The sequence below is a fragment of the Microcaecilia unicolor genome, chromosome 10, assembly GCF_901765095.1.
Source record: "Microcaecilia unicolor chromosome 10, aMicUni1.1, whole genome shotgun sequence".
NCBI classification, from domain to species: domain Eukaryota; kingdom Metazoa; phylum Chordata; class Amphibia; order Gymnophiona; family Siphonopidae; genus Microcaecilia; species Microcaecilia unicolor.
In genome coordinates this window covers 195960022-195976525 of record NC_044040.1, presented here as the reverse complement: position 1 = coordinate 195976525, position 16504 = coordinate 195960022, and the positions used below count along the sequence as shown (strand labels likewise).

The 16504-nt window shown below is 48.1% G+C and overlaps 1 protein-coding gene across 1 annotated transcript in view; it reads left to right on the top strand.

Annotated features, from left to right (window-relative positions):
* LRRC34 (leucine rich repeat containing 34) overlaps window positions 1-16504 on the top strand; it is a 61347-nt gene that overhangs the window by 16352 nt on the left and 28491 nt on the right. Inside the window, exon 4 of the mRNA XM_030216531.1 lies at window positions 13773-13837. Within this exon, the coding sequence (XP_030072391.1) occupies window positions 13773-13837 (65 nt within the window). The remainder of the gene's footprint in view (window positions 1-13772; window positions 13838-16504) is intronic.

The window sequence follows — 16504 nt, the reverse complement described above, 5'->3', positions numbered from 1 at the left end:
TAGCGGCCGCGAGCACTTTTGGCGCGCGACGGCCTGGACGAAGTACTTGCAGCAGACTTTGCACTTGTGCTCCTCATAAGGAAGCAAATAACGGAGCCCCAGCGAGATAACGGGGGGGGGGGGGGAATTCCTTGATTTCCCCTTCCGCCCCTGCAATTAGGTCTGCCCCATTGCTTTCTTGCTTGGTGTGCGGACAGCTGCAATCCCCCTGCTGGTTTCGCAGCCGCCGTTATACTTGCCGGTTTCTTCACATGGTCGACCATTTGGCGTTTTCCCTAATGCCGCCCACTTTGGCTGGCTTCGCGGGCGCGTATGTCGACTACCTGGTTCCGCAGGCGTCTTTTGCCCGTTTTCAGGTGGTGAGCTCAAATCCCACTAACGCTTTTGTGCATTGCGGTCAATGTTGCTGTTTCTTTGTGGATCTGTCTTGAGGCGTGCATTGTAGCGGTCTCCCCTTACAGCTCTCCTTTTCAGCCGTCTAGTGTGCCCCTCGATCCTACCTGGCTCTGGGGCCCGCCTACCTCGTCCTGCTCGCGCCACAGGCCGCCCGCGTGCCTCTTCTTCCGGCAGGCCGTGAGGTGGAGCAGGGACTGTCTTTCTTCTATGTTTGTGCAGCGCTGCATATGCCTTATAGCGCTGTGGAAATGCTAAGTAGTAGTAGTTGCTTCGGTTCGCGCTTTCGTCCCCCTGCTTTTCCAGTGGAATTGCGTTTTGTGTTTCCGGTGCCTTCATCTCCTGCACGTGCTTGTGGAGGGCCAGGCCGGCCAAATGCCTCTTCCGCCCTCCTTGCTCGCGGTTCCCGAGATGCGGTGATGGCAGTGACCACCCAAGGCCCAGGAGCTCTTGTTGGATGCGGCGCCATGAGGCCTCGCCCTTAGGTCTGTCGACCTGCTGGCTCCCCACTTGATGGCCACAATAAATTCTGTACCTTGGGGTCTGGTAGGGGCGTCAAAGTAACTGTATTGATTACCAACTTGGATAAATTCCTGTACTTGGATAAATGTTCTGTTGCCATGTATTTCTCCAGTTTCCGCCTCAAATGCCACGCCTGAGGCTTGCCGTGACCCGGTTGCTTTCTGTGGGTTTACAGGCATACAGTTGGCAAATCGTGCTATACACGTATTCCTTCCTGTCCCCTTTGGTGGGAGCAATGGTCTCGCAATTCAGAGGTAGCGGGTTCATAGCGCACTGCCGCTCCTTGTGACCTTTGGTTGGAGCACCGGTCTTGCAATTCAGAAGTAGCGGGTTCATAGCGCACTGCCGCTCCTTGTGCCCTTTGGTTGGAGCACTGGTCTTGCAATTCAGAGGTAGCGGGTTCATAGCGCACTGTTGCTCCTTGTGACTTTTGGTTGGAACACCGGCCTTTGCAATTCAGAGGTAGCGGTTTCATAGCGTACTGCTGCTCCTTGTGACTTTTGGTTGGAACACCGGCCTTTGCAATTCAGAGGTAGCGGTATCATACCACACTGCTGCTCCTTGTGATCATTGGTTAGAGCACAAGTCTTGCAGTACAAAGGTGGCGGCTTCATATCCCACTGCGGCTCTTTGTGATACTGTTCACTTTAGAACAAGCACATGTCCCCACCTCAAGTGCTGCGGCAGAGGCTGGATTACCCGGCTGCCTGCGGTGTGATGTGCATGCACACGGTTGACAAATCATTGGCTTTACCCGTATTCCTTCCCCCTTTTATGCCTCAGCTGCTACCCTTTCTCCCCTTTCTTTTAATGCGTGCTCATTCTTTCTCAAGCAGCCCCAAAGGCTCACGATGCACAGAGGTACCTGCATTGGGCAGGTCAGGCAAATGTCGATTGCTGCAATGATCACTGCGGTATTTCTCCGAATCCACATTATTACCTGAATCCACTGTTTCACTCCACATTTCCCTACCCAAGGATAGACAGCTTAACATCTATGGGAGTTCTAGGTAATTCTCAAGGCTCATAGGTGGAGGAGGCGTACAAGCCAGAAGTGACCAGTAGAGGCTATGCAGGAGCAGCTTTGGCCTACCCTTGGATGGGAGGCATATGATTGGTGGCATCGGTTTAAATTTTCCCTAGTCCTTTATCCTTTAAATACAGCGAGATTGCTCTATGACACAGGGTACATTCACCCCCTCCGACCTTTACAAGGTATGATCCATTCCCTCCTGTTGCGCTTGAAAACGTAGTTCTGCCTTTGCCTCTGCTTTCGCATCCATTTTTACTGATATGTGTCTCATTGACATACACACCAGCCTGCATTTTGTCGCTTTAGATTGTATTTGCCCTCTGCGATGTATTGCTAATCTACCATGAGTGGCTTAGGAGCTGCACTTGACCTACTGCGGTTCACCTGCATAAGGCTGTGTGACTGGGAAGTTCGGCTTCTTTGCCGAAGTCAATCTCCCTATAGAACTGGGGACTGCCTAAACTAGCCTGTTGCGACGTTTGATACGCAAGGCATGATACAGGTTGCGCGCAAACTGGTCTACTGAAGGCCGCTGTGCTTCCCCCTGTTCGGTTTCTGACATGACAACCACTACTATTGTGACGAATGCATGCCCATGAAATGCGCAGTCTTTGCAACCAATTTGGTATTCAGTGCATCCTAGCATGGGTGGTGTCCCAACGGTCCATTGTGAAAGCAATCGTGCACTGCCTGGACGACTCCAGCACGACTCCAGCGCCTGTAGAGACCGCATGGAGGTCTTCCACGCTGTCGCACAGGGGTTCGGAGTACAGGTCGCAAACAACAGCACGACGGGGCCTGGTACGGTCATTACCTTCTCGGGCATTGAGATACACTCTACAACCCGGACGACCTAACTCCCAGTGGACAAGTTGCACGTACAGATGCGGAAGATCCTTAATGTCCTCCATTCGCCTCACTCTACCGGACGCAATCTCTCATTGGCTCCTTCAACTTGCCTTGCAGGATTATCCCAATGGATAGAGTGTTTGTCTGCAGGCTCGCTGCCGCCATGGTGAGCATATCGCGCAAGCACCACCACGCGTGCATAACGCTTCCCATTAGGCAGGACATGCACATCTGGCCTCGCATCATACAGTACTCCAGTGGAGGACCCCTAATACAATCAGTTACAACTGCCAGCGCTGACCCATGCCTATATACAGCTGCCGCTGGGTCTGCCGGGTGTGGAGCCTACCACAACGAAGGCTGGTTCGCTGTCCGGTAGCCTACGGGCTGGACGCACAGTGGACTTACCAAGAATATTACCTTTCGTGAGTTATTCCACATTGTTACGGCTGCTCAGGTTTGGGGTCCTGTGCTAGACAACAGAAGTGTTATCCTGTGGTCAGGCAACGCTGCCGTGGGGGAGATCATAAATAAGCAACCAGCCGGTTGCCCGCAAGAAGCGATTCTCCGGCATTATTATTGTGCTCCGCTGCTTGCAACCTAATCTGACCGCGTGAGCGAAGCACATACATGGAGTTGGTAACGCATAGTTAATGCTCTCTCACGTTTTCCATTTCACTCTTCTGACAGCTTGCCCCCGCGGCGAACAAGGAACCAACCACAGTCCCTGAGCAACTTTGGCCTCTAGTCTCAATACCGTGCAACTACTCAGCAACAGCTCATTAGCCCATCCACGCCGCGTGCGTAACAGCGTGCCTTTCAGCAAGTTTGTGGCTACCTTTAAGGACATGGGTGGGCTGAGGGAGCGGTTCCTGAGCGCTTCATTGCTCGCTACTCCACAGACGAATTCGAGCGGGTCACCTCCAGGGATGTGGTCATCCCACGTTTGCGGGTTTCTCCTTCGTTGTCAAGATCCGCGGAAGGGGCAACCCTCACGCAAGCTTCCAGAGCAGGACTCTGTTATGAGGGTGGGCGTGGGCCACCCCGCGTCTCTTGCCACCAGGCGGCCCGTGATGCAGGAGATCCTTCATCGCCTAGGGTCTGCTCTTGGCAGATTATGCAAGGATGGCTACGAAGCGGCATTGTTCGGGGCAGCCACCTTGTCGGTCTTCTTCGTTGCTATGCACATAGGCGAGCTTACTGCGCAGTCCATAGGCCTGCAGATGGCTGACGTCTCTAGCTCAGGAAGTAGACTGCCTGAGAATCGCCAGGCCAAGATGGATCAGGCAGGCAAAGGGCACACCATTACCATGTGTAGTGTCCCGGGCTTACTCACCACTATCCTCTGGTCCGGCATCATCCCGTGAGGACATGGATCTGCTTCCAGGTTGTGGTCCAGAGGTTTAACCAAGGTCAATCGCCAGATTGGCATGTGGGTGGAGCAGCTTGGCGGTGCGAGGACCTGGCATCAGTGTGCTGCTCCGCTCACTCTCGGATACTTCCTCGAAGATGCTAGCCGTCTCGGGGAAGTCGCAGGTTTCCTCCTCCTCAATGACTTCCAGGTGGTCCTTGAGAGACATTTCTGAAGGAGAGAAAAAGGGGGGGACCCGTGGTCCCTGAATTTCAGGTCCCCCGGGTTGTGGCGGAGGCACCCGAGCCTGGGAACTCTGGGATGTGCTGGAACAACAGGCAAAAGGAAGATTGCCCGCTTCAGGCAAGGGACAGGAACACCCACTGCTGGCAGACCAATCACCTCGCTGGTTACACATGGCAGGTGGGACTCTGGTCTGGGGTGCAGTCCCAAGCTGGCTTGCCCGCTTCACGCAAGGGACAAGAACATTCACGGCTGGCAGACCAATCACCTCGCTGGTTATACATGGCAGGTGGGACTATGGTCTGGGGCCCAGTCCCAAGCGGGCGGATGCGCGGCCACGCTAAGGGCGGAGTCAAGGCTGGCCGTCGCGTGGGCGGAGATGCTGGCTCTCTAGCTGGATAAGCATGGCGGAGGGCTGGAGCATCTGCAATGTCCAACCCAAGGCTCGGGTGCTTCCTAGGGGCAGTGTAATGTGTTGTCAATAAAGCTGTGGCCATTTATTCCCAAAAATCTGTCTCATGCCTGTTTTGTGTGTGCTTGAGGGGAAAAGCGAGGGAGGGGGCGCGAGAGTGTGCAGCCTGCCTATGTTAAAGAAGGCCGGCGAGGAGCATGCCGAGCAGCCGCCAATAACATGGCGGCTGCCACGCAGCAGCTCCCCGAACCGAGCAACCCTTCCCTTCCGGCTTCCCTCTGAATGACGTAGAGGAGAACCTCGCCCGTCATTGGCTGGCGGGCCGGAAGGGGGCGGGGCTTCGGGGGATGCCCTCTTGCACCACTTAAAAGTCGCCGACGAGACAGGAGGAGTCTCTTGGTCGGCGGTTAGCGGCGTGGGAATTTTCCCCACCCTCCCTTCCCCTTCACGTTTCTTGGAATGGCCACTGGGCTCATCTGGTGCAGTACAAGGTGAGCGGGGTTCTAGCAGAGTGCAATTTTCCTGTTTGGCTGTGATACCCACCGCAAACTATTGGGACCGCTCACAAGAGAATCTATTGTATGTTTTGTCACTGTCTGTTGTGCTGCATGGTTCATTCCCCATGGCATTGTGTTGCCATTACATTTTTTAAGATTCCCTTATAAGGTTAGGTTGCATTGTTAGTTCTCCATGTCATTGTAGAGTCTAGAAGTTGATACAGAATGTGCCCACAGAATGGCATTGCGTTGCCATTACATTTGTTAAGGTTCCCTTTGAAGGTCAGGTTGCATGGTTAGTTCTCCATGTCGTTGTAGAGTTATAGAAGTTGTTACAGAACGTGCCCACTTTTGTTTCCTTGCCATATATGTATATCACTGCACTGCAGGGAATTTAGGCTCGCCTACGATTACTGTTGTCTCTTCACAGGCAGATGCTTAAAGAATCTGTACAATGTCACAGCAGCGGAGGCACCCGAGCCTGGGAACTCTGGGATGTGCTGGAACAACAGGCAAAAGGAAGATTGCCCGCTTCAGGCAAGGGACAGGAACACCCACTGCTGGCAGACCAATCACCTCGCTGGTTACACATGGCAGGTGGGACTCTGGTCTGGGGTGCAGTCCCAAGCTGGCTTGCCCGCTTCACGCAAGGGACAAGAACATTCACGGCTGGCAGACCAATCACCTCGCTGGTTATACATGGCAGGTGGGACTATGGTCTGGGGCCCAGTCCCAAGCGGGCGGATGCGCGGCCACGCTAAGGGCGGAGTCAAGGCTGGCCGTCGCGTGGGCGGAGATGCTGGCTCTCTAGCTGGATAAGCATGGCGGAGGGCTGGAGCATCTGCAATGTCCAACCCAAGGCTCGGGTGCTTCCTAGGGGCAGTGTAATGTGTTGTCAATAAAGCTGTGGCCATTTATTCCCAAAAATCTGTCTCATGCCTGTTTTGTGTGTGCTTGAGGGGAAAAGCGAGGGAGGGGGCGCGAGAGTGTGCAGCCTGCCTATGTTATCTCTCACACTGTGTCTCACATACGCACTTGCACACACTCTCATTCTCACACACACACTCTCTCTCACAGACACACTCGCACCCAATCTCACTCTCTCTCTGTCACACACACACACTCGCACATTCACTGTCTCTCACACACACAGTCGCTCTCACATACACTCTCTCAAACATACACACTCCGAGGAAAACCTTGCTAGCACCCGTTTCATTTGTGTCAGAAACGGGCCTTTTTTACTAGTTCTATATATAGTGCCAACAAATTGTTGCCAAAAAATAATGTGCTAAGCGCTGTTCTATAAAGGGTGCTGAAAGTTAGGCACCATTTAGAGAATACACTTAACACCGGGATCGGTGCCTAACTTTAGATGCAGGGATTTACTCCAAGTAAACCCTGGTGTAAATCCTCGCGTCTAAATTAGGCGCGGATCCTCCTTATTCTATAACAGCATGCATAAATTGTGGGAATGCCTCTGATCTGCCCCTGACTCTCCCATGGCTGTGCCTGCGGAAATATTTTTTAAATATTTTCGCGAGTGCCGGAAAGGCCGCACCCCGGGGGTGGAACTACTGCCGGCGCCTGCATCGGGCCGGCAGTAGTTCTGGATTGCCCACAGTGGGCTTACCGCTGCTTTGTAAAAAGGCCCCTAAGAACTCTTTCCATCTCTCCTAAATAGATTTAGTCACATCAATAATCAGCCCACAGTGGTCAGTGGTTTTTAAGCTGCTTACAGCTCAACTGAATCTGGATAGTCAGTGCAGGGCCAGGTCACAGGCTCAAGACTGGGTTGTGGAAGATTAACATTTGGGGGGAAAAAAAACATGCGGAGAGACTTTCAGTGAGATTTCTAATTGTATAGGTTGAACATTTCGACAGAATGTTTGGCAGTGTTCAAAGCTTTCTTCCCTTTTACCAGTATTGTGCAGCATTCTGTCCATCCAGCAGATTGCTATGGGGTACATGCAACCTTCTCAGGGCATTCTGCCATTTCTTCCTCCTTCCTGCTTCTCTTTATGGTTGCCTTATTGTACTGCCTTGCCGCATCTCTGCTCTACATCTAGTTCCACTGGGTTGATTATTTCACCTTTTTGGGAGATATGGTAAATATTACATTTTCTATATTACAATTCTTATATTTGGAGGAGTAGTCTTTTGGCTTGGACTACTGCACTGTCAAACAGGGAACCGGGGTTCTTATCTCAATGCTGGCTGCTTGTGATATTGGGCAGGTCGCTTGACCCTCCATTACCTCAGGTACTACCTTTCGCTTTCCTTCCAACATCCTGTGGTGAGTGGTAATGGCTTTGAGTTTTATACGCCTTTTTCCTTGTTGAGTTTCAAATCTACCTTCATTATGCTTCGTCTCTCATAGCAAATGTCTTGGAACTTCCGATCATCCTTTAACTGTTTTCGGAATTGAGGGCAGCTGTCTTATAGGGTATGCTAGGTTTGTTTTTTTAACCTCAATATGTGCTCCTCCTTCCATAATCTTTCTTCTTTCAGGGAATGGTCCTTCCCAGTTAGCCGTTCTCTGCGTATTGTTTTCTTTCAGCTCTTGGCACCAGTGCAGCCTTGAATGTAGTCTACATATTTTTACAGGGCATGTGGGGAGGAGGGTGGGGGAGGGCAGGATTGCGGCAGCAGTGTTATAGCCATAGGCTGCAGAATACAGAATTTTTCAAGCTGATAGAAGAGGCCCTCCTCAGCTGGCAGGGCTTGAGGATTCCCGCCAGCTCAGGTATTTATTGAGTTGGGGGATGCAGGAAAAATTGTGTGCCTACCCAACTTGGGCTCAGGACTACCCAAAATACCACATCTGGCTATGCCCCTGCAGTACCACACTGGTGATCCCTAGCAGTAGTCTCGTGGTACTACTGCTAGGGGTCATGACTCCATATAAGGGCTTCTGCTAGGGGTCACTGGAGTAATTTTGGATTCTGCTGCTGGCGAGGGCAGGAACAATCAGGGATTGCTCCTGCCTCTCCCCTAGACCCCAGGGATTTTTTAAGGTACCAATGGGGGGAGAGAGCCTTCAGGGGGAGATGGGGAATAATTGACTTGGGGTGGGGCATTTGGGTGGGGACTCACCTTGGGAGCACCTTCAGGTGAGGCCCTCCTTCAGGAGGAGGCTTGATGGAGGATGCTGCAGTAGTTTCTTTCTTTGAGGGGAAACTAAAGATTTACCAGGTACTGGCCCCTCCCTATAAGTGATGGCTTGGAAGCATCGGCTGCAGCTTGGTGGCCCGATGCTCTTGGTAGTCAAGTATCCCAAACCTATAGCTGAGGTTATTTAAAGGCTATACTGTGGCTTCAGATGTGCACCCATTGCACATCACAAGTCGTGGTATGGTATTTACATAGTAATGAGATGATTTACATGTATTTACATGTTTTGTGTATCATTGCTATATAGCCAGTGGTGACTTAATCATCGCTGCAGTAGGGCACTGCACTGCAGTCAGTGTTCTTTAAGTCATGTGAAGGGGCAAATAATGCAGGTTAGGGCTAACTTTTCCCCTCAGTCTGTTGAGCTTTTTCCATTTTCCTTCTGGCTTTATTCCTGCCTACCTGTGAACTTCATCCCGCTTTGTCCCTTTATTGCAGACAATTACCATCCTCAATACCCTACAAATACAAATCAAGTAATATATTTTTTAGTGTGTCCAATTAGAAATTACCTAGAATTAGATGTGGTTATTGTGGCTTATAAAGCCACGGCAAGATGTCTATATTGTCATCTGTGACTAATCATGTGTATTTACATATGCTACCCTGATTCCTCCAGTTAGAATAATTTTACCAGAAGTCTAATTGAGATGTCCAGTAGCCAAATTACATCACAGGTTATAGCTGGACATCCTCTCTCGTGGATTTTGTGAAGCCTTCTAGTCAGCAAGCATCTTTATTGTAGAGAAGTCTGAAATTTACTTCCCTGTTGCACAGTGGTTTTTGGCAGAGGGTGTTGGCTTCAGTAGTGATGCTTTGCCAAATAGTGTAATTCTGGGCTCCAGTGTTAAGATAATAAAAGCCATGCTGAATCAGACCAAGATCCATCAATTACAGCATCTGACAGGGGCCAGTCCAAGTTGCAAGTACCCAGCAGATCCCAAAAAGTAGATCTGTTTCTCATAGCTCATTTCAGGGATAAACAGCAGGTCTCCCAGGTATACCTGGATTAATTTTTTGTGAACTGCTATGCTAGTCTATTTGACTACATCCATCCTATGTCAACACATTCCACAGTTTAACTTTGCACTGAATGAAACAAAACCTTTCTTTATGTTTTTCGAGCTGCTGTTCATTAGGCTCCTGGACTGTCCTCTTGCTCTTGTGTTTGAAAGATTAACAGTTCCACCTCACTCATGATTTAAACATTTTCTGTCATACCCCTTTTAGTCATCTTTTCTCCTAGGTGAAGAGTTCTGCCTGTGAGTCCATAGCAAGCGTGTTGCTGTGGTTTTATATGTAGTCTTTGCACTTGCATTGCTCCTGAGTCTCCTGGTACATAGTTAGTATTAGTAGAATCAGGTCCTTGTTCTTCCTGTGAAGCTTGTGGTTAGCTACTGGGTTAAATCATTTTGTCTAGACTCAACTTCCTGTTAAAATACAGATATCACTGTCTTGCTGAAGCAAGCTATTATTTTTTGCCCACAGTGTCGTGCAAAAATAGATGCCATAATATTGTGCTCTGGCTATTTGAGAAATGGCCACTGAGGGACCTCAGGAGCTTATCTATCACACTTAATTGAAACCTATCTCAGAAACTGCCAGAGCTAGACACTGTGCTCTTAGCTACATTCCTTGCATTTCAGCACTCTCAATATTCCACTCACAATTGGTAGCAAATTTGTGTATTTTGCTGTATATTCTCAATAGAAATCAAACAAAATAAAACATGGAAAAGAAAATAAGATGATACCTTTTTTATTGGACATAACTTAATACATTTCTTGATTAGCTTTCGAAGGTTGCCCTTCTTCCTCAACCTTCGAAAGCTAATCAAGAAATGTATTAAGTTATGTCCAATAAAAAAGGTATCATCTTATTTTCTTTTCCATGTTTTATTTTGTTTGATTTCTATTGATAACCTTAAGAGTGGACTAACACGGCTACCAAACTCCTCTACTTAAGATGCTGTATATTCTGAATGACCTGCCTCGATGACAGTTTGCATCTCTCAATATCCTTTCTCAAGCCTCTTTCCCTCCTTGTTACAGCTCTATTAAAGAGTGGTGATGAATTATACTTTATACTTTACTGTTTCTCATTTGGCAGCCTCACTGCACAAGCATGGATCAGATGCTGGCATACAGTGGAAGCCCAGCTTACCTTGTGCCATCTTATTGCTCCCTAGAGATGCTGACAAGGCAGACATGGAGCCTGAGTTTAGGAAATGGAAGGAAGGAGAGAATACATCCTTTAAGTACAACTAGGAGTTGGCTTATGTGTAACATCTCTCTGACTTAGCCATTATTTCGAATCACACCAGGATGAGGTCTTGTTATTGTACCTGCAATTTTATCATAGATTTCCCTACTAGTGTATGATACTTGGGACACTGTTTTTTCATCCTGCAGCTTCATTTATATTCTTCCAGCTCAATTAGACCCTGGGCTGGAATCTGGCACCACGAGACTTCATTTGCAACTAATCAAGGATTTTTTTCCTCCTATTTTATATGCCCCTCCTCATGAGACATCTAGTCGGGTTATTTCACTGACAGTCTACCACTGGGAGCTATGCACCAGGGCTCCTTCTGGAGTCCTGCAATCATGAGCCCGAAATCTGGCCTCTAGATTTCACTCTTAAACAATAATCTTGACTGCTTCCCTCCTAGATGCTGTGAATACAGAGTGGGAGGCTTAATATTCTGCATAGTAGTGCACAATACTTACCACCTGAGGCACCGTTCTGGCTTGGGAAAATTTTCCATGAAAGATATACTATAAAACAAATTTGTATTATATATTAGTGTTGTTAAAGGTGTACAGGAATGTGGAACTTATGTGAATGCAAAGTTGCAAATGTTTCTTTTGGGAACTGAAATTAGATAGTGGAAAGGTATTATCTAAGAATTTTGTTTTCTGAGAAATCAAAAGATAAGTCATGGAGAAGTAGCTTAGTGGGTTAGACATGCAAGGGTGCCCTGTTTCAAATCCCACTGCTGCTTCTTGTAATATTGAGCAAGTCACTTAGCCCTCCATTGCCTCAAGTACAAAATTAGATTGTGAGACCTCCAAGGACAAGGAAATACCTAGTGTACCTGAATGTAACTCACCTTGAGCTACTACAGAAAAAGGTGTGAGAAAGATCAAGTAAGTAATATTTTGATAAACTTAGAGATTATCTGTGTGGAAAAAAGATGGAATCCAATTAAAGCAAAATTTAAATGACCTCATAGCTGGAGCAGTGGCGTAGCCACAGGTGGGCTGGGGTGGGCCGGGGCCCATCCAATTAAGGCTCAGGCCCACCCAACAGTAGCACACGTTTAGCGGTAGCTGGTGGGGATCCCAAGCTCCGCCAGCTAAAGACTTCCCCCTGATGGTAATGAAAATGCTGCTCTCCACAATACTGGCACCTGCGCATGCTCAGTTTTCAGCGCATGCCTGCTGCAGACTGCTAAGGTGGAAAGAAGCGTTTTCCCACCAGCTGAGATTTTTTTTTGGTGGTGAGTGAAGGGGGGAACACTTGATGCCCACCCACTTCTTGCCTAGGCCCACCCAAAATCTGAGCTGGAGTGAGCTTTTACAGCAGCTTCAGAAGTTGGAAAGTAAGACCAATGCTGGGCAGACTTCTACAGCTTCTATGGTCCGGGTCTTATAAATGGCAAAAACAGGATTAAGGCTAGCACGGGTTTCAAGTGCAACTCCAGTATTTGGGAAGTAGGACTAGTGCTGGACAGACTTCTATGGTCTATGCCCCAGAATTGGTAGGGAGAGATATAGATGAAGTATAGCCGTGTTTATTCATGAAGAAAAGGAACCCGTGCAGAGTGCCAGATACAACTCTGGCCTCCTTGTTGGACAGACTGGACGGACAGTGTTGGTTTTTATCTGCCAAAAAACTCAAAATCCCAAAATAAACCACTGGTAAAATAACATAAAATAAAGCTGAAAAACCAGGGTCCAATTAGAGAGTGACTAATGAGAGAACAGGAATGATAAAATTCAAATAGTAGTAGAAGGCTCAGTTACATAAAAAATTTTATTGATTTTTTTTGGAGTAATCTCAGAATAAAGACTCACCCAAGCGAGGAAACGCCAAAGCGATTTATACCTCTAAGGGTGGCTAAGCTTCTCAATCATAGATATACTCCTGTGATTTTCAATTTTCTTAAGTGAGCAAACACCCAGTGCTCTAAAAATTAAACTTCACATTACATTAACCGTTCTCTCATAGTCCATCTCCAATAATGTCGCTCTAACACTCCAGTTAGTAGTGCTACGGAGGTGTATTCAAACAAGTCCTAAATTGCCAAATCCCCTCTGTTTATATCAAAATAATACTTTCTCAAGGGGGGGGAAAAAAGAAACTTTCTCAAACAGCACTTAGCTTTGGTAGAGGTAGTCTGCTGTTATTTCCTTCTTCATTACAGCGTCCTTAATCCACACCAATACTGTTCAGAAATATATACCATCAAATCCACGTTACTCCATTCCAATCATGTAACACCACTATTTGTAATCCAAATCCATCCTCTGCAAGGTTTTTATCTGCCGACATTCACGGTGTTGCTATGTTAAATATCTTAATTAAGTGACTTACTCATGGAGGTCTGCTTTGAGGGAAGAGTGGCTAATATGAATAGAGAGTAAATACAAACCTGAAATAAAAAAACATAACACCATAGTAAACTTTGGGCCCTGTTTACTAAGCCGTGCTAAAGGCGCTTTAGCGTTTTTAGTGCACGCTACTCATTAGTGTGTGCTAACCTTGTAGATGCCCATAATATTCCTGTGGGCATCTACATGGTTAGTGCATGCTAATTTGTAGCACATGCTAAAAATGCTAGCGCACCTTAGTAAACAGGATCCTTTAAACCCTAGAGACACCCATAGGAATATATGGGCGTCTGTAGCATTTAGCATGCGCTAAAAACGCTAGCGTGCCTTTGTAAAAGGACCCCTAAATTCTTTATAACTGTGTTTTTAGGGCATTAGAGCACTGCTGTGGGTGTTCTATAGTCACAGATGTTGGGATAGTTTTGCTGCATTGTATTTGGAGCCTGCTTTGTACTACTTTCAGATCTAATAAAGATATTATTAAAAAAAAAAAAAAAGAACTTGCCGATTGCATATTCACTTTAAGTGGTGATGTGTTGGAAAATGTAAATAAATAATTAAAAAAAAAAAGAAAGAACTTTGGAATGAAGTAGTTCATTTTAACCATCTCTTTCACAGAGTACAAAAACATGTAAAATATGCATAGTCTCACAATGTTTATATTACAATCTGTGTTCTTCAGGTCTGGATCTTAGGTATAACAGATTAACGGATAAAGGAGCGGAGTATGTTGGAAGATTAATTCAGGTATGTTGCTTTTGAATAATAAAGACGTGTGTGTAGATGCAACAGCAGCAGTGTCGTAGCGAGGGTGCCTGACACCCGGGGCGGGTCACCGCTGCGCACCCCCCCGGGTGCAGGGCATGGTGCCCCCCCCTCCGGAGCGCCCCCCCTCAAAACGCACCCTACCTTTCAGCGGGGGGCAGGCGGGAAGGCCGATCCGCCCCCAGTGCACGTCACTGGGAGCTGCGTCGGCTCTGCTGCTTCCCTGCTTTCTCTGCCCCGGAACAGGAAGTAACCTGTTCCGGGGCAGAAAGAGCATGGAACCAGCGAGCCGACACCCCCCCAGCACGTGCACCTGGGGTGGACCGCCCCACCGCCCCCCCCCCTTCCTACACCACTGAACAGCAGTGAAAATAAGTGTTTTAAAAATAATGTTCAGAAAGCCCAAGTTAAGAAACATAAGAAAAGCCATGCTGAGTCAGATCAAGGCTCATCATGCCTAGCGTCCTGCCTCTTGACAGTGGCCAGTCAGGGTCAAAAATACCCAGAAGGATGGGGGTGGGTCACTGGCACCATTGTTCGACCAATATTTTGTCCACCATGGCATCAGCACCTAGAGAGCTTGGAGGAAGGGCTGGGGATTGGTTTGTTTGACCCATTCAACCAAAAAGATGTTCTGCTGCTCCTACCTAGCAGGTCCCAAAACATAGATCTAATACTCATAGCTCATTTTCAAGGATAATCAATTACTCTTCCAAGTCTATCTGGCTAATAACTTTTATGGGATTTTCCTCCAGGAACACCTCTTTTGAATCTCACTATGTTAGTTGCCATGACCACATCCTTTGACAACAGATTCTACAGCTTAATTATGCGTTGTCTGAAAAAAAAATGCTTTCAATCTACTGGTTTTAGTTTCATGGAGTGTCTTCCTGTTTTTATACTGTTGGGATGGTTAAACAGTTATGCCTTATTTAACTACTAGCCGTTGAGCCCGTGAAAACGGGCTACTTTTAGAATGGGGGGGTTTCCGAGTCCCCCCCCGGAGTCGCCGCCGCCGCCCCTCCACCCAGCCCGAGCAGCACTGTAAACTTACATCAGCACGCAGCAGCAGGCACATCAGCAAAGCTGCCGTCGGGGCGGGCTTCCTTCTCTGCCTGTGTCCCACCCTCGTGTGACGTAACGTCAGCGAGGGCGGGACAAAGGCAGAGAAGGAAGGCCGATGGCAGCTTTGCTGATGTGCCTGCTGCTGCGTGCTGATGTAAGTTCACAGTGCTCGGCCAGATGGAGGGGCGGTGGCGGCGACTCCGGGGGAGGGGAGCGGTTCCGACGTCTCCAGCATGCCAGTAGAGACTTCCCTCTCTGTCCCGCCCCCATCATCACTTATTGAAGCGGGGGCGGGGCAGAGAGGGAAGTCTCTACTGCGCATTTGCGAGTGAGTACGGTCACTCGCCGTTTATATGTTTGATTATACCTCACTAATGAGTTTATAACTTCTATCATACTCCGTCTCAGTCTTTTCTCTAAGGTGAAGAGCCCTAATCTGTTTAGCTTTTCATCCTAAGGGATGTGTTCTTTCCTCTTTATCATTTTTGTTGCCCTTCTCTGAACTGTTTATAATTTCACTATCGGGCTCATTTTCAAAAGAGAAAAAACCGTCCAAAAAGTGGCATAAGTCTGCATTTGGACGTTTTTCTCACAAGAACGTACAAATCAGTATTTTCGGAACCTATTTTTAGATGTTTTTCTCTGAAGTCTGGCAGAAGTGCATCCAAATCTCAAGGGGGAGTGCCAGGGGCGTGTTCAGGGCAGAACTTGGGTGCTCCTAAGACTTAGACATTTTTCATCCATAATGGAACAAAACAAAACTGTCCAGGACTAAACCTTAGACGTTTTGAGCTGGACCTGTTTTTATTATGAATAAGGCACAAAAAAGTGCCCTAAATAACCAGATGGCCACTGGAGGGAATCAGGAATGGTCTCCTCTTATTCCCCCAGTGGTCACTAACCCCCTCCCACCCCCCAAAAATGTGATTAAAAAAACATTACTTACCAACCTCTGTGCCAGCCTCAGATGTTAGACTCAGGTCCATTAGAACAGCATGCAGGTCCCTGGAGTAGTGCAGTATTGGGTGCAGTGCACTGCAGACAGGTGGACCCAGGCTCCTACCTCCCCCTACCTGTTACACTTGTGGAGGAAACTGTGAGCCCTCCAAAACTCACCAGAAACCCACTGTACCCACATAGAGGTGCCCCCTTCATCTGTAAGGGCTATGGTAGTGGTGTACAGTTGTGGGGGGGGGGGTAGTGGGTTTTGGGTGGTTTTTGGGGGGCTCAGCACAAAAGGTAAGGAGCAATGGTGAGATGTGCACCTGGGAGCTGTTTATGAAGTGCACTGCAGTGCCCCCTAGGGTGCCCTATTGCTGTCCTGGCATGTCAGGAGGACCAGCTGCTCTGATATTATTTTTCATATACAGTGCTACTCCTCTACCTTTTCGGCCCTTCCTGCCCTTCCTAAAAAGATTATAACCTGGTATCGTTGCATCCCATTCATGAGAGTCATTGAATGATGTCTCTGTAATAGCAACAACATCCAAGTCTTCTTCATAAGTACATAAGTAATGCCATACTGGGAAAAGACCAAGGGTCCATCGAGCCCAGCATCCTGTCCACGACAGCGGCCAATCCAGG